This window comes from Polypterus senegalus, chromosome 4, assembly GCF_016835505.1.
Source record: "Polypterus senegalus isolate Bchr_013 chromosome 4, ASM1683550v1, whole genome shotgun sequence".
NCBI classification, from domain to species: domain Eukaryota; kingdom Metazoa; phylum Chordata; class Cladistia; order Polypteriformes; family Polypteridae; genus Polypterus; species Polypterus senegalus.
Window position 1 is genome coordinate 28,904,999 of NC_053157.1, and position 17,354 is coordinate 28,922,352.

At 37.9% G+C, this 17,354-nt stretch overlaps 1 protein-coding gene across 1 annotated transcript in view; it reads right to left on the reverse strand.

Moving 5' to 3' along the window:
• Positions 1-2,987: 2,987 nt before the first annotated feature.
• Positions 2,988-17,354, reverse strand: part of acaa2 (acetyl-CoA acyltransferase 2) — a 30,195-nt gene continuing 15,828 nt past the window's right edge. Inside the window, exons 4-10 of the mRNA XM_039750390.1 lie at positions 14,170-14,286; positions 13,861-14,008; positions 11,859-12,034; positions 11,337-11,466; positions 10,604-10,674; positions 6,304-6,458; positions 2,988-3,492 (exon numbers count right to left, since the gene is read on the reverse strand). Of these exons, the coding sequence (XP_039606324.1) occupies positions 3,408-3,492; positions 6,304-6,458; positions 10,604-10,674; positions 11,337-11,466; positions 11,859-12,034; positions 13,861-14,008; positions 14,170-14,286 (882 nt within the window). The 3' untranslated portion in view covers positions 2,988-3,407. The remainder of the gene's footprint in view (positions 3,493-6,303; positions 6,459-10,603; positions 10,675-11,336; positions 11,467-11,858; positions 12,035-13,860; positions 14,009-14,169; positions 14,287-17,354) is intronic.

Sequence of the window (17,354 nt, forward strand, 5' to 3'; positions counted from 1 at the left end):
ATAATGGAAGTAGGTTGCACAAGGGGGGGGGGGCCCTCACACTGATCTGATGATCACCTGATCTGACGTGGTGGTGGGGGGGGTGGTTTAGAATGGGTTACAACACCAAAAAGGTTGAGAGAAACATTGCTCTAGTGGACAATGAAGAGTACTTTAAACCTCCCTCCTCTCCTTATTCAGGCTGCTGAGGAGTCCTATGGTGTACCCCGTACTAGTGACACACTCGGGCATCAGAGATTGCTTTTGTTTAGCAGCATTCACATCTTCCCATTGTTATATGCCCCCAGAATCTCCTCCTCAGATTCCAATTACCTTGTACGGCTTTATGTAGTCTGGTTTATGCGGCGTAACCCAAAAGTAAGCCTTCAAAACCGTGACGAACGTGGATGTGCACATGCCCGGCCATGGATGCTCCAACCTTCAGTTATCCTGAGGTAAGTAAATCATTTTTCTCTCTCTATTGGGCCCTTTACTCACACTGAACCCTCTTTGCAAAATTTTCCTATTTCCCACAGCTTAATACCTTGCGTCAAGATCAGGGTTGCCAGGATCTGGAAATATTTCCAGTCCAATAAAAGCCTGCATAATGGTACTGAGGACCAGCCCAATGAATGGGGCTGCTCACGACTGGGGAGAATTATAGAGATGTAGATGTCCTGGTTGGGCTTCCCTTGGAGATTTGCCGTTGTTGACATCCAAGTACCCGTTGGAGTTCTGCTGTTTGGGCGGCTGCATCTAACCTTCAAAAATTGCTCAAAAACCTGCACACTACAAAATAATTTTTTTTCCCCCCAAAGTTTCAAAAACGGCCCAACATGTTGAGAAGACAATGTATCTGGCAACCCCAAATAGGATACCTAATCACATCCAGGCTCAGATGACTTGTGTAGCACTCCACAAGCCCCTGACTTGCTGCCCTGAATGCACACTTTTGCACAGTTGCCCTGCCATTTCATTCCAATGGTCAAGGTAAGTACCCTTGTGTAACTATTTAAACATAGTGGAAAATCTATAAATAGTTACACACACACACACAAATCTGTTGCCATAGAGCGGCTCACAGTAGTGGCTGCTAGCCTCGGGAAAGATCCTGGCCTAGATCGGCTCATAGAACTGGAGAAAGTCTTGCAGATTCCTTTGCCACAGACCCCATATGAGCAGTGTGAGGCAGAGCCAATGGTGTGAATGTGCAGGGTGCGCATTGAGCACATGGAGTGCAAAGGGCACACCTTGCCCAAAACTCACTGGACGTGGAGTTAGGCGGGAAGTTAGAGCAAAGGCAAAATTTGCAGGGAGATAGTGTGGCTAAAATGTGGGGAGATGAGCAAATGTTTGGCGGGCCACTGGATGTGCCACAGCAACTGACAGAAAAGAACTCAAAACATTTTAGGGCTGGAGAAAGAATTCTTGATCATCCCTTCATTTTACCATTTGTGTTAATAATTCTTAATTTCCAGATTCATTTTTGACTTTTTGGCACTCTTTGTTCCAAGTTAGCACCTAAGATGTCACTATATACACATTTATATACAGTACATACTTGTATACACTCACACAGCAAATTTTTAGGAACATTATACTAACACTGGGTAGGACCTCCTTTTGTTCTCAGAACAAACTCAATTCCTCATGACATTGATACCACAAGATGTTGCAAACAATCCTTTGAGATTCTGGTCCATGTTGATTGCATCGTGCAGTTTCTGCAATTTAGTCGGCTTCACATTCATTTTGCGAATCTCCTGTTGTAACACATCCCAAAGGTGTTCAGGTCTGGTAACGGAGAAGGTTGCTGAGGAACCCTGAATTCATTGTCATGTTCATGAACCCAGTCTGAGACAACTTCTGCTTTGTGACATGGTGTATTATCATGACTGAAGTATCTATCAAATGATGGGTAAGTTAACACAGGCAAGGAGTGGTTGTCTACCACTGGGGCAACAGCAAGTTCCATGTAACATGTCTGTAACATGGCTGTTGTGTGTGGCAGGGCGTATTATCCTGCTGAAAGAGGCTACTGCCATCAGGGAATACTATTGCCATTAAGGCGTGTATGTGAACTGCAAAAATATTTAGGTAGATAGTGCTTGTCAAAGTAATATCCACTTGAATGCCAAGATCTAAGGTTTCCTAGCAGAACATTGCCCTCAGCATCACACTGCCTCCACCAATTGACATTCTTGCAATATAACCTCCTGCTGCCATCTCTTCCCCAGGTAAACAACACAAACACCAAGACATCCATATGATCTAAAAGAAAATGTGATTCGACAAGCCAGTTCAGCTTTTTCCATTGCTCCACTGTCTAGTTCTAAAGCTCCAAGCGGTTGACTGGGATCAGCATGGGCACTCTTACCTGTCTGCGGCTACAAAGCAAGCTGTGATGCACTGTGTGTTCTGACACCTTTCTCTCATGGCCATCATTAAGTTCTTCAGTATTTTGTGCTACATTTGTGCTCCCCAAAACATCAGTGAGTCTTGGGTGACCCTGATCCTATTGCTGGTTTACCTGTTGCCTATCCTTGGACTGCTTTTGGTAAGTAGTAACCATTGCATAGAGTGAACACCACACAAGACCTGCCATTTTGGCAAATTCTCTAATCAAGTTGTCTAGCCATCATAATTTGGTACTTGTCAAAGTCCTTACTCTGGCCCATTTCTTCCTGATTCCAACACTTAACCTTAGAAAGCTGTTTGTTCACTTGCTACCTAAAACATCCCACCCCTGGACAGATGCCACTACAATGAGATAATCGATGTTATTCACTTCACCCATCAGTGCTTTTAGCATTGTATCTGATCAATGTATATATAAATAAAATGTTATACATCCGCACAATTACATATACTATGCAAGTTTGGTAAAAGACAGACTTTACATTTTTTTTGTTATTTTATTAGCAAATTAACAGAACACTGTCAAATCTACAGCAGCTGTAAAGTGTAACATTCAATATAATAACTGGAAAAAAATGCAAGGCACAAGATGGGTCTCAAGTATTTATAACTTAATGTTAATCGTTGAGCCATTATTTTCAAGAATTGCTTTATTTACATTTCACATGTGTTAGTGTAGTGAAAATAGATCCTTCATTATATAAAACTGCAACAATTCAAAAGTTTTTTTTTCTATCTAGTGCCTTCAGTATCTGCCAAATATCAACAGAATATGTCTGCCTCAGGTTGCTGTGCCATCAAACATTCAGACAGCAAAAAGATCTTGAGAAAGATACTTATACCATGTTGTCCAATCAATGACAGAGTAGAACGGACTACAAAATGCATTTTGAAAAAATAAAAAGTATTGATTTGCCTAACATAGCAAAAAATGGCTTAGTTTTTCAAAAAAACACAAAACCCCAGATTTACCCGCAGTCTCAGTGCCCTGGTTCTGTTCATGTAGTTGTTCACTGTGTGTTCTCAATGATGACAGCAATACCCTGCCCGCCGCCGATGCAAGCAGATCCAACAGCATACTTGCCATTTCGTCGCCTTGGAAAAAAAAATGCATAAATTCATTAATAACATAAATAATAATGACATGAATAAAGTGGAAGACAATGGTATATATATCCTATACATATATCCTATATTCTATCAGGAGTCATCATCAGAGGAAAAAGATTAGACTTAATAAGAATGCAAGGCAATATACAGCAAATAAAGAGGGGAGGGTAGGTGGCTATTTGGGGGGAATTGATGAGGTGGGGTTTGAAGGGTGTTGGGTCATATGTATTATGTGCATGTTATTTTCAAGTGTAGATATGTTCAAATGTCTGTTAATGGCGTTTTCATTGGATAGCCAAGTTTCAACAACAACAACAACATGTATTTATATAGCACATTTTCATACAAAAAATGTATTCAGAAAGTTCTCTGGCACTTCTAGTATTAGCCTTGAATTTTACTTGCACCGAGTTCCATTAAAATGTGTGTCTGGTTGAACCTCTGTGTGTGTAAATCAGAGATTGTGGGTCCTTCCCTCTGAGAGCATTGCAATGTGCCTGTATACAGTACGTGTTGTGAGTGTTTTTGATGTCTGCCCCACGTATACAGCAGGGTGTGAATCACATGGCATGCCTTAAAGCACATTCTGTGCTTCTCCTGCCGATTTCTTGCTTTTAGCATTAAAAAGGACTGTGTAAAGAATGTTTCTAGGCTTGTGCGCTATTTCGATGCCTGATCTGGACAGTACACGTGCTAAACCTTTGAACCTGAAATTTTGATACCCCGTGATGATAACAAAGTGTATGCTAGAGTTGATTGTTTGCTAGGGTCTCTGGCGTCTCCTATGTAAGCATTGTCTGATGAATGTCTTTGGGTAGTCGTTTGATGTGAACAGCTGGAAAAGACAGTGCCTTTCATTGTTTTCAGTGTTCTTGGTATTACAATGGGTGTGAACTCTTCTGAATAGTGTCTTAACACAGCTCCATTTATGAGATGATATGCAATTGCTAACAAAGTGTAATATTTTGTCTGCATAACATTCCTTACGATAAACACCTGCAATCAGGGTGGTTTCATCACCTCATTCAATGGATAAGTCCAGGAAATTGACACGTCGGTTTATTTCTTTGTCCATAGTAAATTGAATCGTAGGGAATACTGCATTGGTGTGGTTATGGAAATCATTCAGCTGGTCACTTTTTAATGTGACAAATGTGTTGTCAATGTAACGTATTCAAAGTTTAGGTGTGTACTGAGTTAGAGCCACGCCTTACGAATCACTGCATTACCAGCTCAGGAAAGAGTACTGATAATAATAATAATAATAATAATAATACATTTTATTTATATAGTGCCTTTCCCATGCTAGAAATCCCATTGGCATACCATCCTTCTGTCTGTAGTAATTCCTACTAAAATGAAAGCAAGTTTTCTGGAAAAATGAAACTAGATGCATTATATTGCTTGTGGCCAGCCTTGTTGTCGACATTTCGTTATGGTGGGGTTGTTGTTTAACTATGTTTATAGAGTATCTGTGGCCAGATGAATTGGAACCATGGTATACAGCGACACGATATTAAACAAGACCATGAATACATTTTTCAGATGCTGCAATGCCATCTCAGTGCTATATACCGAGTGTGGTACAGTATCTGTCAAATAATACAAAGAATATGCGATACGTGTTTCACCCTCATTATGGGCTGGTCAGGTATAAATACTTTTGCATCCCCTTACAGGGATTGAACCTCAGACATCAGCGCCAGAGGCGTTACGTCACAGCGGCTGGTTTGCTTTTTTGGCAGGGTGAACATTGGAGTATTCCATTCTTTTTTAAATCTGAATCACAAAACACGTGTCGTGTACTCTTTATATTATTTGTCAGATACTATATCGCATACTGTATCAATGATCTGCTACTCGCAACTCAAGAGGATGTGGCAGATGTTTGCCGACAGGCCGACCAACCACAAGTATTATCTGGTAGGTAACCACCTAATAATCAGATTGCAATTCAGACTTAAAAAAAGAATATAATAAGCTAAACACCTGAAATTGAAATATTGACCATTTAATATATTTTCCATATATTTTATATATACAAAACATACGGAAATCACCAATTTGCAAGCTTTATGCATCTCAGAATACAGTTTGAGCACTTTGAGAGAGTGGTCTGCATGATGAGCTGTCTGTGCCATGTACCAGCATGCGACTCCCTGCAGCTCTCAACAGACTACTTTTGACAAACCAGACTGTTTATGTTGTAGGCTGAAAATTCCAGTCCAATGTTCTTGTGTTTGACTAGTAGGAACAATACAATCCATGAAAGGCAGCTCTTGCTACATTAGCTCTTTGCTGATATTTCTGTGAACCTGGAAAAGTTGAGTATTATCGCCTTAGACTCCTCATGAAATTAAATTTGAGTTTTCTTTAAGTTGCAGCTGAAGCTGCTGGAAAACCCACACCACATCTGTAATCAGTCAAGTCTTTTATCCTAACCATTAAGGTAGGTAAGATCTGCCCACAATTATATACAAGAATCTGACAACCTAATATTTTACCTGCTTAGTTAAAATTGAAAGATGTATCTTTCTAAATTCTCCATTTTTATAGAGTATACAGTATATAAATCTCTCTAATAGTTTACTCAAGTATTTCCACATTTTCATCCACTTGTTGCATAAAATTAATTAAAAAAAAGAAAAATGAGAGTCTACTTATTGCCATTTACTGTTAACAGAGGAATGAATATCTATTAGCTCAAATCCAGACTAGTTACTTTATCCCTTATGCAGCTAAATGTTTTATCATTGAATATCTTATGACATAATGAAAATTAACATGCCAGCTCACCTCAATTCATGAACAAGGTGTGCAGTGATTCTAGAGCCAGAAGCACCCAGTGGATGTCCCAGAGCAATAGCACCACCATTCACATTGGTCTTTTCAGGGTCTAGTCCTAAGGCCTTTTCTACTGCCAGATACTGTGGAGCAAAAGCTTCATTCACCTGAAATAAGGTCAGGACAGAATCACATTTGAAAAGAAGCAAATTCAGATGATGCAAGTGGACAATTCAATAACACGGTGAAATCTGAAGAGACACTAAACCTGAATGCCTTATTTATTAATCTTCCATTATGAGGAAAATAACTTTACTGATATAAAGGTGATTCCTGACACTTTAGGGTTTAAAGACCAAGGCTAGATACAACACACATTTGTATATTAACAATAAATATGCATCTTCTGAACAGAAGTGATTTCACTATAATTTTCATCAAAACATTTTTACATACAGTACAATTTACAGATTTTGCAAAAATTAGTACACATTAGTCAACTTTAACACTTTGAACACTAGGTACAAGTTAAGTATTTCATTGAGCCTGTCAAATTTTGACAAAAGTCCTATCTTATAAAAGTATACAGCCACTATAGATGGAGCTAGCTCAGTGGTGGCGAATTCCAGGCCTGGAGTGCCGCAGTGGCTGCAGGTTTTCACTCTTACCATCTTCTTAATTAGTGACCAGTTTTTGCTGCCAATTACTTCTTTTAATTAACTTGACTCAGGCCCCTTAGTTGTTTCTTTCTCTTTAATTAGCAGCCAAACAATAATGAGACACAAAACAAACCACCACATGACCAGTTCCCCTGTGCCCATCACACAATATCTGAAATTAAAGAGAGGTGATGGTCTTGGTAAGGTTGATCTCTCAGGTCACCAAAACATTTTGACAGTGCTCTTAGAAAGAACAGAACGCCAACAGTTTTCGCAATGTGTGCTGTGGCAGAATGAGAGCAGCAACAAGCCATGGAATTAAATAACGGGTTTAATTAACAGCAAGAATCGGCTTCTCGTTAAGAAAGTGATTTGGTTGGAGTCTGACGCCCCAGTTTAGCTGGTCATCTTTTAGCTCGTTTCACCTCTCATTTCTGCTTGGCTGTCATTTCATGAAGAAGGGAATCAAAGAGGGCTGAACTCTTCTAACAGGGCAATTTAAATGATAGGGAAAAAGTTAATTAGCAGTGAAAACTGGTCACTGATTAGGAAATGGATTAGAATGAAAACCTGTAGCCACTGCGGCACTCCTGGCCTGGAGTTCGCCACCCCTGAGCTAGCTTGTCTCAGATACTACACATAATCTAGTGCTGCCATCTACTGGATAACCATAGGAAATTTTTTTTTTGCAACAACTTTTGGAAAATAGTGCTATAAATACACTGTCCATAGTAATGTCACTGTGAAAAGGGTATAAAGCTGCTTCTCTTTCCAAACAACTACATTTATTGCAAGAAAAATATTTTGATGATAATGACAGTGATCGAGAAACATTCTTAGCTCATTTGAGCAAATAAACTGAGACAACCTCATTGAGTGTTTAAACGTGCCAAATTAAAAAAAGGTTAATGTCACGTTTCTCTACCAGCCTATACATAGTCTGAAATTATACTGGTGTTCAGCTTGAAGCTGTCTATCAAACAAAAAAAATTTGAAGAAACAAAACATTTAGGGAAAAAAAAACAAAATATGTAGGTTTACAATAGTCCCTTTTCTTCTAATACAACTGCTTGGGTAATATCTAATGCTAAACTGCTGCTTAATGACCATTACTTATTTTGATAACTTCCACACTATTAGAATGCTATCTTCTGTTACTCAGCTAACCTATCATTTCACATTGAGAAAAGGAAGTTTTACTTAAAATCTCAGAAACAAAATTGTATTGATTGTATGGGGAACAGTTCAAAAGGTCTTCAGAATCTTACAATCATTTATTAATAATGTCTTTATGTAATTAGAGATATCTCAGTGCATTCAAGTGATTCATGTTCAATAATTTCTTTCTCTACCTTATGGATGGGAAAGGGTATTGATATGATCTGAATAATATGCTGCAATACGTGTCTTACTGATTTGTAATTTACCAACTGTAATTCGGCCCTTAAAAATCTAAAGTATATTAAAAAGCAAACAAAAACAATATAGCTCAGTGAGAATTACTGCTGCAAAAAACATGAAATTCAAATATTCTTTGAATATTCAAGTGGCAACAGCTCTTTTCCCATAGTAACATAACACATCCATCTGCTACATCCAGAATGTTAAATACAATGAAAGCTCTGATATCTGGCTGGGATCAAGAAGCAGTACTCTGGTGATATTGAAGAAATTATGCTATGTAACTCCACTTTTATTCTCAATGTTGTCTGCTGCTGCAGTCTTAAAATTTATAAAAACAGGTATGGACATAATTTTTAGCAGAGAGGGTGACTTAAAGAAGAGAAATTAGGTATTAGAAAATTGTGGCATGAAAATGTATGCCTGCAATTGTTAATTATTTGATGACATATACTATTACGACAATTCAGAGAAACCTAGCTATAATACAGGGAGAGTCACTCGAAAAAGGCCCCTAATATTCTGTTGTAACTCCCGTTAGAATGAAGCAATATGAACTAAAAAAATACACTATATACCTTGATATATGTGTAATCGATTGCATTACATGCAATGCTGGAAGTGGTTTCCGTTTTTTGCCAGACACATTTCAACGTGGCACTCCATGTTCCTGAACATATCAGCAAGCATTTCAGGAGGGAATAGCAGCAATTTCAGGTTGGATGTTTTCCTTCAAATATACCACAGTGCGAGGCTTGTTTCAATAGACTTTTGCTTTGAGCATAGTCTGGTGGTGTCGGATCCAGCGAGCGTGGTGGCCAAAGCCCCTTTGAAATGACCCTGTTGCCAAAGAAGGACTCAATTTCTGCCATGCTCCCTGCTGATGTGTGACACGTTGCCCCATCTTGTTGGAAGTAACCTTCCATTTACTCACAATCATCCAGTGGATTCTGACATCGCTTAAATGAACTGGTGACCCAATAGATTCAGACCATGAAGACAACACTGCTCAATACTGTACCCCACCATCCTGATGAGAAGTCGAGTGACTGAGTGAAGGGTACGGGCGGTATGCATCCAGAAGTTACAAAACGGAGGTTAAACGTTGCGATGGCTGTCCAGTGCCTACCTCATCCCTCCAACGCATTGGCATCCCGGCTTGTTCGAAGGTCCATATACTGAGGTGCACATTGCTTCCTTCTGATTGCTTCCTCCTAGCGAGAGTTATTACAGAATATTCGGGGCCTCTTTCAAGTGAATTACCCTGTATCTTTTAGCTGCAAATAATGATGCAAAAAATAAAGGACCACAACAAGCTGAGAAAACCTCTAGATATGAGTTGTATCAATATTTTTCACAGCTTGCTAAGAAATACAGGAACATTACTGGCACATCAGCCAGGTCCAACCATTTGTTTCTCGCAGATACCACCAATAAAGGAAAATACTTAGCACTTGCCAACAATTTATAAGAGGTTGTCAAATGCTGTTCACAGAATTTCAAGTTTTTAATAAGAGAGTTTGATTATCAGGTCTCAAGAAGGTGAGCTATCAGGAGAAGTCCAACCCTATTTAGAATATGCACTGTCATCTTTTTGTGATAATTTTGAGAATGGGCAGAATATTTTGGATACTAAGCAAAAAATGCTAAATTTAGAAATACAGTATGCACTTTAATTTTCTCTGTATATTCAAAAATAATGCAATTTGAAACCACCACAATTTTTGACAATTCTTTGAAAAAACATTCAAAATTATTTAATTTTTTAATTTATTTACTGAGCATCCGTAAAAAGCCAAATTTCCCCCTGGTGACAATTATCTTAATAATCTGTGTAAAGGGCTGCTACATGCTCAGGTTACACTGCTATTGAAAAAATGGCAGCAGAAAATTAATGTATAGGAAACTGATTGGATGGCTGAGAAAGACATCTTGTTTTCTATGCCATGAAACAATTTAACATGATATAATGAATTAGGGAAGCAGGAGTAGACAGGTTGACAGGTACCCTTGTCCTGGACTGCCTTGCAACCTCATAGTGAGAGAAAGGTGATGAATCAGAAAATGCATGAATAGAAACATGAAAGGATACCTTTGTGTTTTCCATTGAAAAGGGTAGTTGAACAAGAAATTATGAATTATAGAGAAAGGAATACCTTTATATGCATGGTAGCCTTTTTAGTTTTGCTTAGTGTTTCACAGAAAATTTCAGAGGGATTTAAAACATAATAAAGCTGATCAAATCTGTTTACCTCTACCAAATCCATATCCTTCAGATAGAGTCCAGCTTTCTTAAGTGCTTCAGTAATAGCTGGTACAGGACCTACAATACATATGCATTTCATAGATTATATAGTGCACTTATGAGGAGAAAATCTATATCAACGTAAATATTTGGCCATTACATACACATCTTTTGTCTGAGAGTATGACAATATTCACAAAAATTATATTCAATGAAGAATATAGTTTGTTAGCAAAAGCTAAATTTAATGCTTTATGTTCTATTAACCTGCAGTAAATTCACTGACATCATAAAATGTTTTAGTCAACAAGATTAAAAATAAAAATAATTTGTAAAGAAGCAAAAATATTAATTTGTTACTTTCATGAATCTAAAATATTGGTTGAAAATGCAGAAATTACAGTCTTGATATATGCAGGACAGAGTCATCATACTAACCTCAATGAGAAGATTTTACAAATTTTTTATTTTAAGTTTAGCCAGATTTTTTTTTATAGTTTTTCATTTTATTTGTGTATGTGCTCTTTACTCAGTGAAAACTCAAAGCACTGTACCCGGTTCACAGATAAATAAAATTACAGTTTACAGATTACTACTTACAGATAAAGACACATTTGTTTAAGCAGACAGGAAAACAAAGTAGTAGCCAAATGAACTGCATCTATCACTGCCTAAAATTGCAACTTTGTGGATAAACATTTTCACACATGCTTGCACACATAAACCATAAATGAACTTACCAATTCCCATAATACTGGGATCACAGCCAGAGACATGGTAAGCAACAATTCTAGCCAGAGGTTTGAGCCCATGCTTTCTGACTGCTTCCTCACTTGCCACAATAACTGCACCAGCCCCATCAGAAACACCCTGTTAGAAACAAAGCATTGCCGCATTGCCATAACAAATATACCATTTAATATGAGGCAAAATTCAACTAAATACAATATAGATTTATCAAAGCATCAGAAAAACAAAACAGTGCAAAAGAAAAAAAATAAATATGTTCTAAGAAGTAGAATGTAAGATTCTTGCAGCATGAAAATAAAAGCTAGAGAGTACTCTAAACAGGACTTGAACATATTACAGCTTAATCTGCTGGTGTGGTTTCAGGTTTGCTTCTGTCTTGTAGCCAGCAAGTACTGCCAGGAAGGCATTAAAATATGATTGGCTATTCTAAAAAAGAGAGAGGGAACTGCAGCACTTTTTTTTTTTTTAAACAAAGCACCTAAACATTCATCAAGTTAGGAATGTATACCTACTGAAGCATTTCCAGCAGTTACAGTACCACCTTTCTTGAATACTGGCTGAAGTTTAGCCATTTGCTCCATTGTGGTCTGAGGTCTCGGGTGTTCATCTTGTGTCATGGGTTGTTTTCCTTTCTTTGTCTGAACTTCAATAGGTGCCATTTCAGCTGTAAAATAGCCTGCATCCTGAGCTGTAAACAAAATAAACATGTACAAAAACTTTAAATGTGATAGACATTATCATATCAAAGACATGTTAGATCAGCATTTTAAGTCAGGTACGCAAATATATAGGTAAAGTGTATTAATTGTAAACAAGGAAACTAAGCTGAAAGTAAGAAAAAGCGCAGCTGCTAGGTTATCCATGAAAAGGAAATTCTGTTTCAGAGTCTTCACCAATTTACTAGCCATCCAGTAGAATAACATTCACTCAAAATATAGAGACAATGTAGGAGACATTTTAATATCATGGCACTACTGTCAGTTGCTCCCATGTACACTTACCATTTACTTGGTACTTGCTATTCAGAGCCTTGCAGCCCTCTATTCTGACAACATTAGCATCCTCTCAACAGCTAAGCAAGCAACATTTTTCTGAAGAACACCAATTTGACTATATACAACGAAGATACTTTGTTAAAATAGGCTTGCCCCATTTTTTAATCTCACAGCAATGTAACACATTTGAAATCTAATACTGAAGAAGAATTTCAAAACACTTGTAAACTCTTAAAGCTTTTTTTCGAAGAGTACACTCCTAGATGATATAAGGTGGTGATTCTTGAGTTCATTTCTAGGAGCTCACTGTGATTGCAGGTTTTTATCCCAATCAGTTTCTCTATCAGGATGTCACTTTACCTCTAAGTGATTTGTTGTGTAATTAGCTGTTTTTTATCCTTCTCTTATTCTTCATTAAGAAAAGCACAGCAGTATGTGACTTATAAGAAATTTAGATATATCTGTATTTTGCCATACTCTTAATTCTCTTTTGTCATTTTACAATTAATTTGTCCTTTTTATCGAGTTTGTTCCTAATATTCTATCCTAAAATTACTAATAATTAATAGGAGAAATTGACACCTGGACAAACAACAATGAATGCTGAAATTCTGCTGGTACTTCAGTGCTATGCCAACTAGCACACTCATTAGTAAAGTAAATAACAAACCTCTGGAAAAGAAAAATGAAAATATTAAAAGCCAATAAAAAAAACACACACTCTAAAACTGCAACCATGTAATGTTTACAGTTGCTTGCTACATTCCAAGAAAATTCCATAAAACTATTTTGTCGATTTCTGAATTGACACTAAAATAACTGAAACTGAGAAATAACAGATTGCTTGACTTAGAAAGAAGTCCAGTAAAAAGCTGAAATTGGTTGAGACAAAAACCTAGAGCCAGAGTGGAACCTCAGAGACTAAAATGGAGAATCAAATACCTAAATCAACACTAGGAACAGGAACTTTTAATTAGAACTTCAAATAATGAATGGATTTAAAATTACTCCAAATCCTGTGACAACATTTTTTAGAGGAACAAACTTTTTTGCAATATCTTACACTATACGTCTTGCATGTTGTCTTACCTTACCAACCTCTCAATGGGAGAAGAATGTCTTATGTTATTGAAAAAAAATATATCACATTTTCTTTTCAAAGAAAGATCTAAAACGTTTTCAAAATTTGGCAAGTATTAAAATAAACAAGCTGGGTCTCTTTGAAGCTTTCTGATGTTTCAACATATGATCGCAACTACAGTTTATTGGGCTTTTTGTTCACGAAGCTCTTTGAACTAGGTATGGGAGGGATGCTGACACTGACTTGAATTGATATGGAAAATAAATGTATGGGAGGAAATCTTGAGTGAATCTCTAATTGTTCTGTGTCTCACTCATTGTAACGTAATTCACAAAATTAATAAAATACAAGAAAGAATAATATCAAACACCGAAGTCTTCAAATTTCTAGGACTATAGGACTTTGTTTTAGCCCTGTTTACTTTAATTTGTCACTTACCTGCTTTCCATCTTTGTTGTGATCTGAAAGCATACTGGTCACACTGCTCTTTACTCAATTCGTACTTCACAGCCAGGTTTTCTGCAGTCATGCCCATTGGGGTCTTAATATGCTGATCTGTCAAACCTGCCCATAATGTGTCTTCTAGCTAAAAGCAAAACACTAAAAAGTCACCAGTGGGTTTCTTTCATACACAGATATGACAAAACTTCAAAATAGTCCCTCACATATTAACTGTCATAACATATTTGAGAGCTAAGTGGAGTTTATCTCCACTGTAGACTTTTAAATTCATTAATAAATTCATACCTTAAGATCTTCTCCAAATTTTGTACCAAATCTAATATTTCGCACAGAATATGGAGACTGGCTCATGCTCTCTGATCCACCACAAAGCACAACTTCTGATTCCTTCAGACATATTTCCTTAAAAAAAAACATATAAAATAAAACATAATTTGTAGCAACATAAATACTAATGTGCTATATTTGAATCAAAATCTAGCTGTTGTACACGACAAGCCAAAATTTTATTTGGAGTCAACATTTACAGCTTTTCCAGCCTCAAAGAAATCTCACATATATGCACATTTTAGTTTATTCAGTCAACAGGCTGATTCTTTTAGCACCAACATTCAAAGTAAAATGTATAATTGCAATAAACAGTTTCAGTTGCATGATACTCAGGTTTCACTGGCATGAAGGAGGGATGGTTTGTGCATATGTCAGGATTTATAAAAGATAACTTGACGTGGGAACACAAGTATTTTAACAGCAACTTTAAACCAGGTTAATACTACATATTATAAAGCCATTATTATAATTTGCATTGATGTGACAGACATACTCAAAAGTGAATGCTGCATATTTGTACTGAAGAACTGTTTTGGTTTTACGTCAGTTTCAGTTTCTTGCTGTCACTTCTTGGGGAAGTCAGGAATATCTCAGCCAAGCTTTACTCATTTATGTCTGCTGTGCTTAAAGCCATTAATCAGTTTTCGTTTGGTGTAGTTGCAAATACATAAAACATAACCTGTTTTTGCCAATACAAAAAGGCAATTTGCAGCAGCGTTTGGTTCTGCTAACATAATGGAGCGATTTACTGCATTGATATTGCAATAACAGGACCCAGCAAGAATGATGTTGCTTTTGTTAAGTGTGAGCACTGACATTTCATTAATGCACAAGACATCTGTGATGCCGAGATCAGACTGACAAAACATGGCTCAGTGGTTTTTTGGTGAATGCAATTTTCTGTTTATTGGCATCCACATATTTTCAATCCACAAAGCTTTCATAAACGAGGCCCCTGGTCCCTGTGACCTTACAATTGAATTAAGTAGAATTAACAAATTGCTCCTACAGAAAAGTATATTCTTACAGTTCATGATTTGCATATATTCAAAGAGAATCATGAGCATATATGAAAATAAACATTATATCCTAGTGCACGTTAGTATAGTAAGGGTTAAATCATAAAAAGGCTTGTGCCTGTATATTTTTTATTTTTCTTAGCAAACTGGAAACCACCAATATTTCAAGTGTCAAGGTAAAGTATGTATAGGGAGGCTGACAGGCAAGCCACCCATTTTTCCAGGTGGCAAACATGAGCAGAGGACTAGAGATAAAGGTCACAGGAACTGGACAGGTTCATGGTGGGGAGAGGGCCTGCCAGGTAGCCATGATGGATAATATAGAGTGCAATGCACATTAGGCTGGGAAATATTGTTGAAACTAATCAGAGGCAGGGCACAGGATATAGCGGGTTGGAGAATGACTGACAAAGGCATGTTGAGAGTCAGGGGGGAGTGTCAAATGAGCCGAGTGTGGTAAACCTTTGATAAGGACTGTAATAAATGTAAGGCAGCCCAGTTGCTAATTGTTCATTTCATTTGAATTGAGACCATGTGTACAGTAATCCCTCGCTACTTCGCGGTTCACTTTTCGCGGATTCACGACTTTGCGGGTTTTTAAATATAGTAGTAGTATTTCCTAGTCTAAGAACAACAAAACAAGTTTGGTGACTAAGTGCGTTGTAACACAGGCTGTGATTGGTACATGGGAGGGAGACGACAAATAACAGCTTCCCGCTTTCTAATCTGGCCCGTGATTGGTGCATTGACTGATGCCCAGATCCCACAGCACCTCCCCTTGTCTCTCTGTCGCGGCCACTTCGCTTCAAGCTTTCTCGCCGAGCGGTTTACTTTACACTGTACTGTGTGTGATTTTTTTGTGGTTTCTTTGTGTTGAACTTCGCTTCAATTTTCACCCCCTGCAATGGCTCCCAAACGTGCTCCTTCTTCCAAGGCTGGTGCTGAGCCTAAATGCCAACGAAGAATGATGACGATCGCTAAAAAGGTGAAACTTCTGGATATGTTGAAGGAAGGGAGAACGTTCACGGCTGTGGCTGCAGACTGGCTAAGGATCTGCAAGAGCGGTCACAGGAATGGGACGACGATATGGTTCGATCGGTCCAATTTTGCAACAAGGTCGACGACGTCATGACCACCTACAAGCTGCTTTTCATCCGGAAAAAGAAGCGGCGGAGCAGCTGCCGATCACAATGTTTTTGCAGCCTCGCAAAAAAGAGCCAGTTCCTACTACTACTACGGATGCACCTTCGGGAACCGTGGAAGAGGTGCCCCAGGAAATGGCACTGCCGTCTGAAGAGACGTAAAATACAGTCATTGGTTGCGCAGTAAAAGTCATCATCACCTTCATTGTCATCATTTTTACTGCACAGCATATTAATCACGTCATATATAGGTACGTGTACTTCGCTATACAGTAACTGTAAACTTATCTACCGATTTCATATTGCTTAATAGAGTAAAGGGTGGGTTGTAAACAGTACAGGGAGGGTTTAAAAACGTACAAATACACCTTAAATTATTAAATAAATATGGTGTCCCTACTTCGTGGAAATTCAGTTATTGCGGCCGGCCTTGGAACCTACCTCCCGTGATAAACGAGGGATTACTGTACATCACACAATAGAGCTTCATTCTGCCTACACATCACAAGATCTCCAAGTGCCTCCTTTGAGCAGCGTGTTTCTGCCACAACACTCCCACGTATGTTCTAAACTGAAATACAGGCATGGGAAGTGACTTAATCAGGGTCATAGCGAGGGACGTTTAAAGCCTCAGTGCCTTAGCCAATACACCACACTGACTGTATAACTTCATTACTTATTGCTGTTGCACATTGTTACACATTTTTAAAGCCACCCAAATAAATTACAGTGAAAAAGCAACACTATCAAACATATTAGTATTTGTAAAATTCAGCATTTAAGGGACTTCAAAGCAGAGTTCGAAAGCTCCAAGTTGAATAGTTAACTGTAGTTTTGTCCTTTCAAAATACTAAGGTCACTGAAAGTGAGCTAATCAGCTGTGTCCTAATTACCTTCATAACTTTTAGAGTACTGGACTGGACTGCATCGACAGGCACCTGGTAAACCAAGCAGTGCTGCCCTTCAGGACTAAAATTCC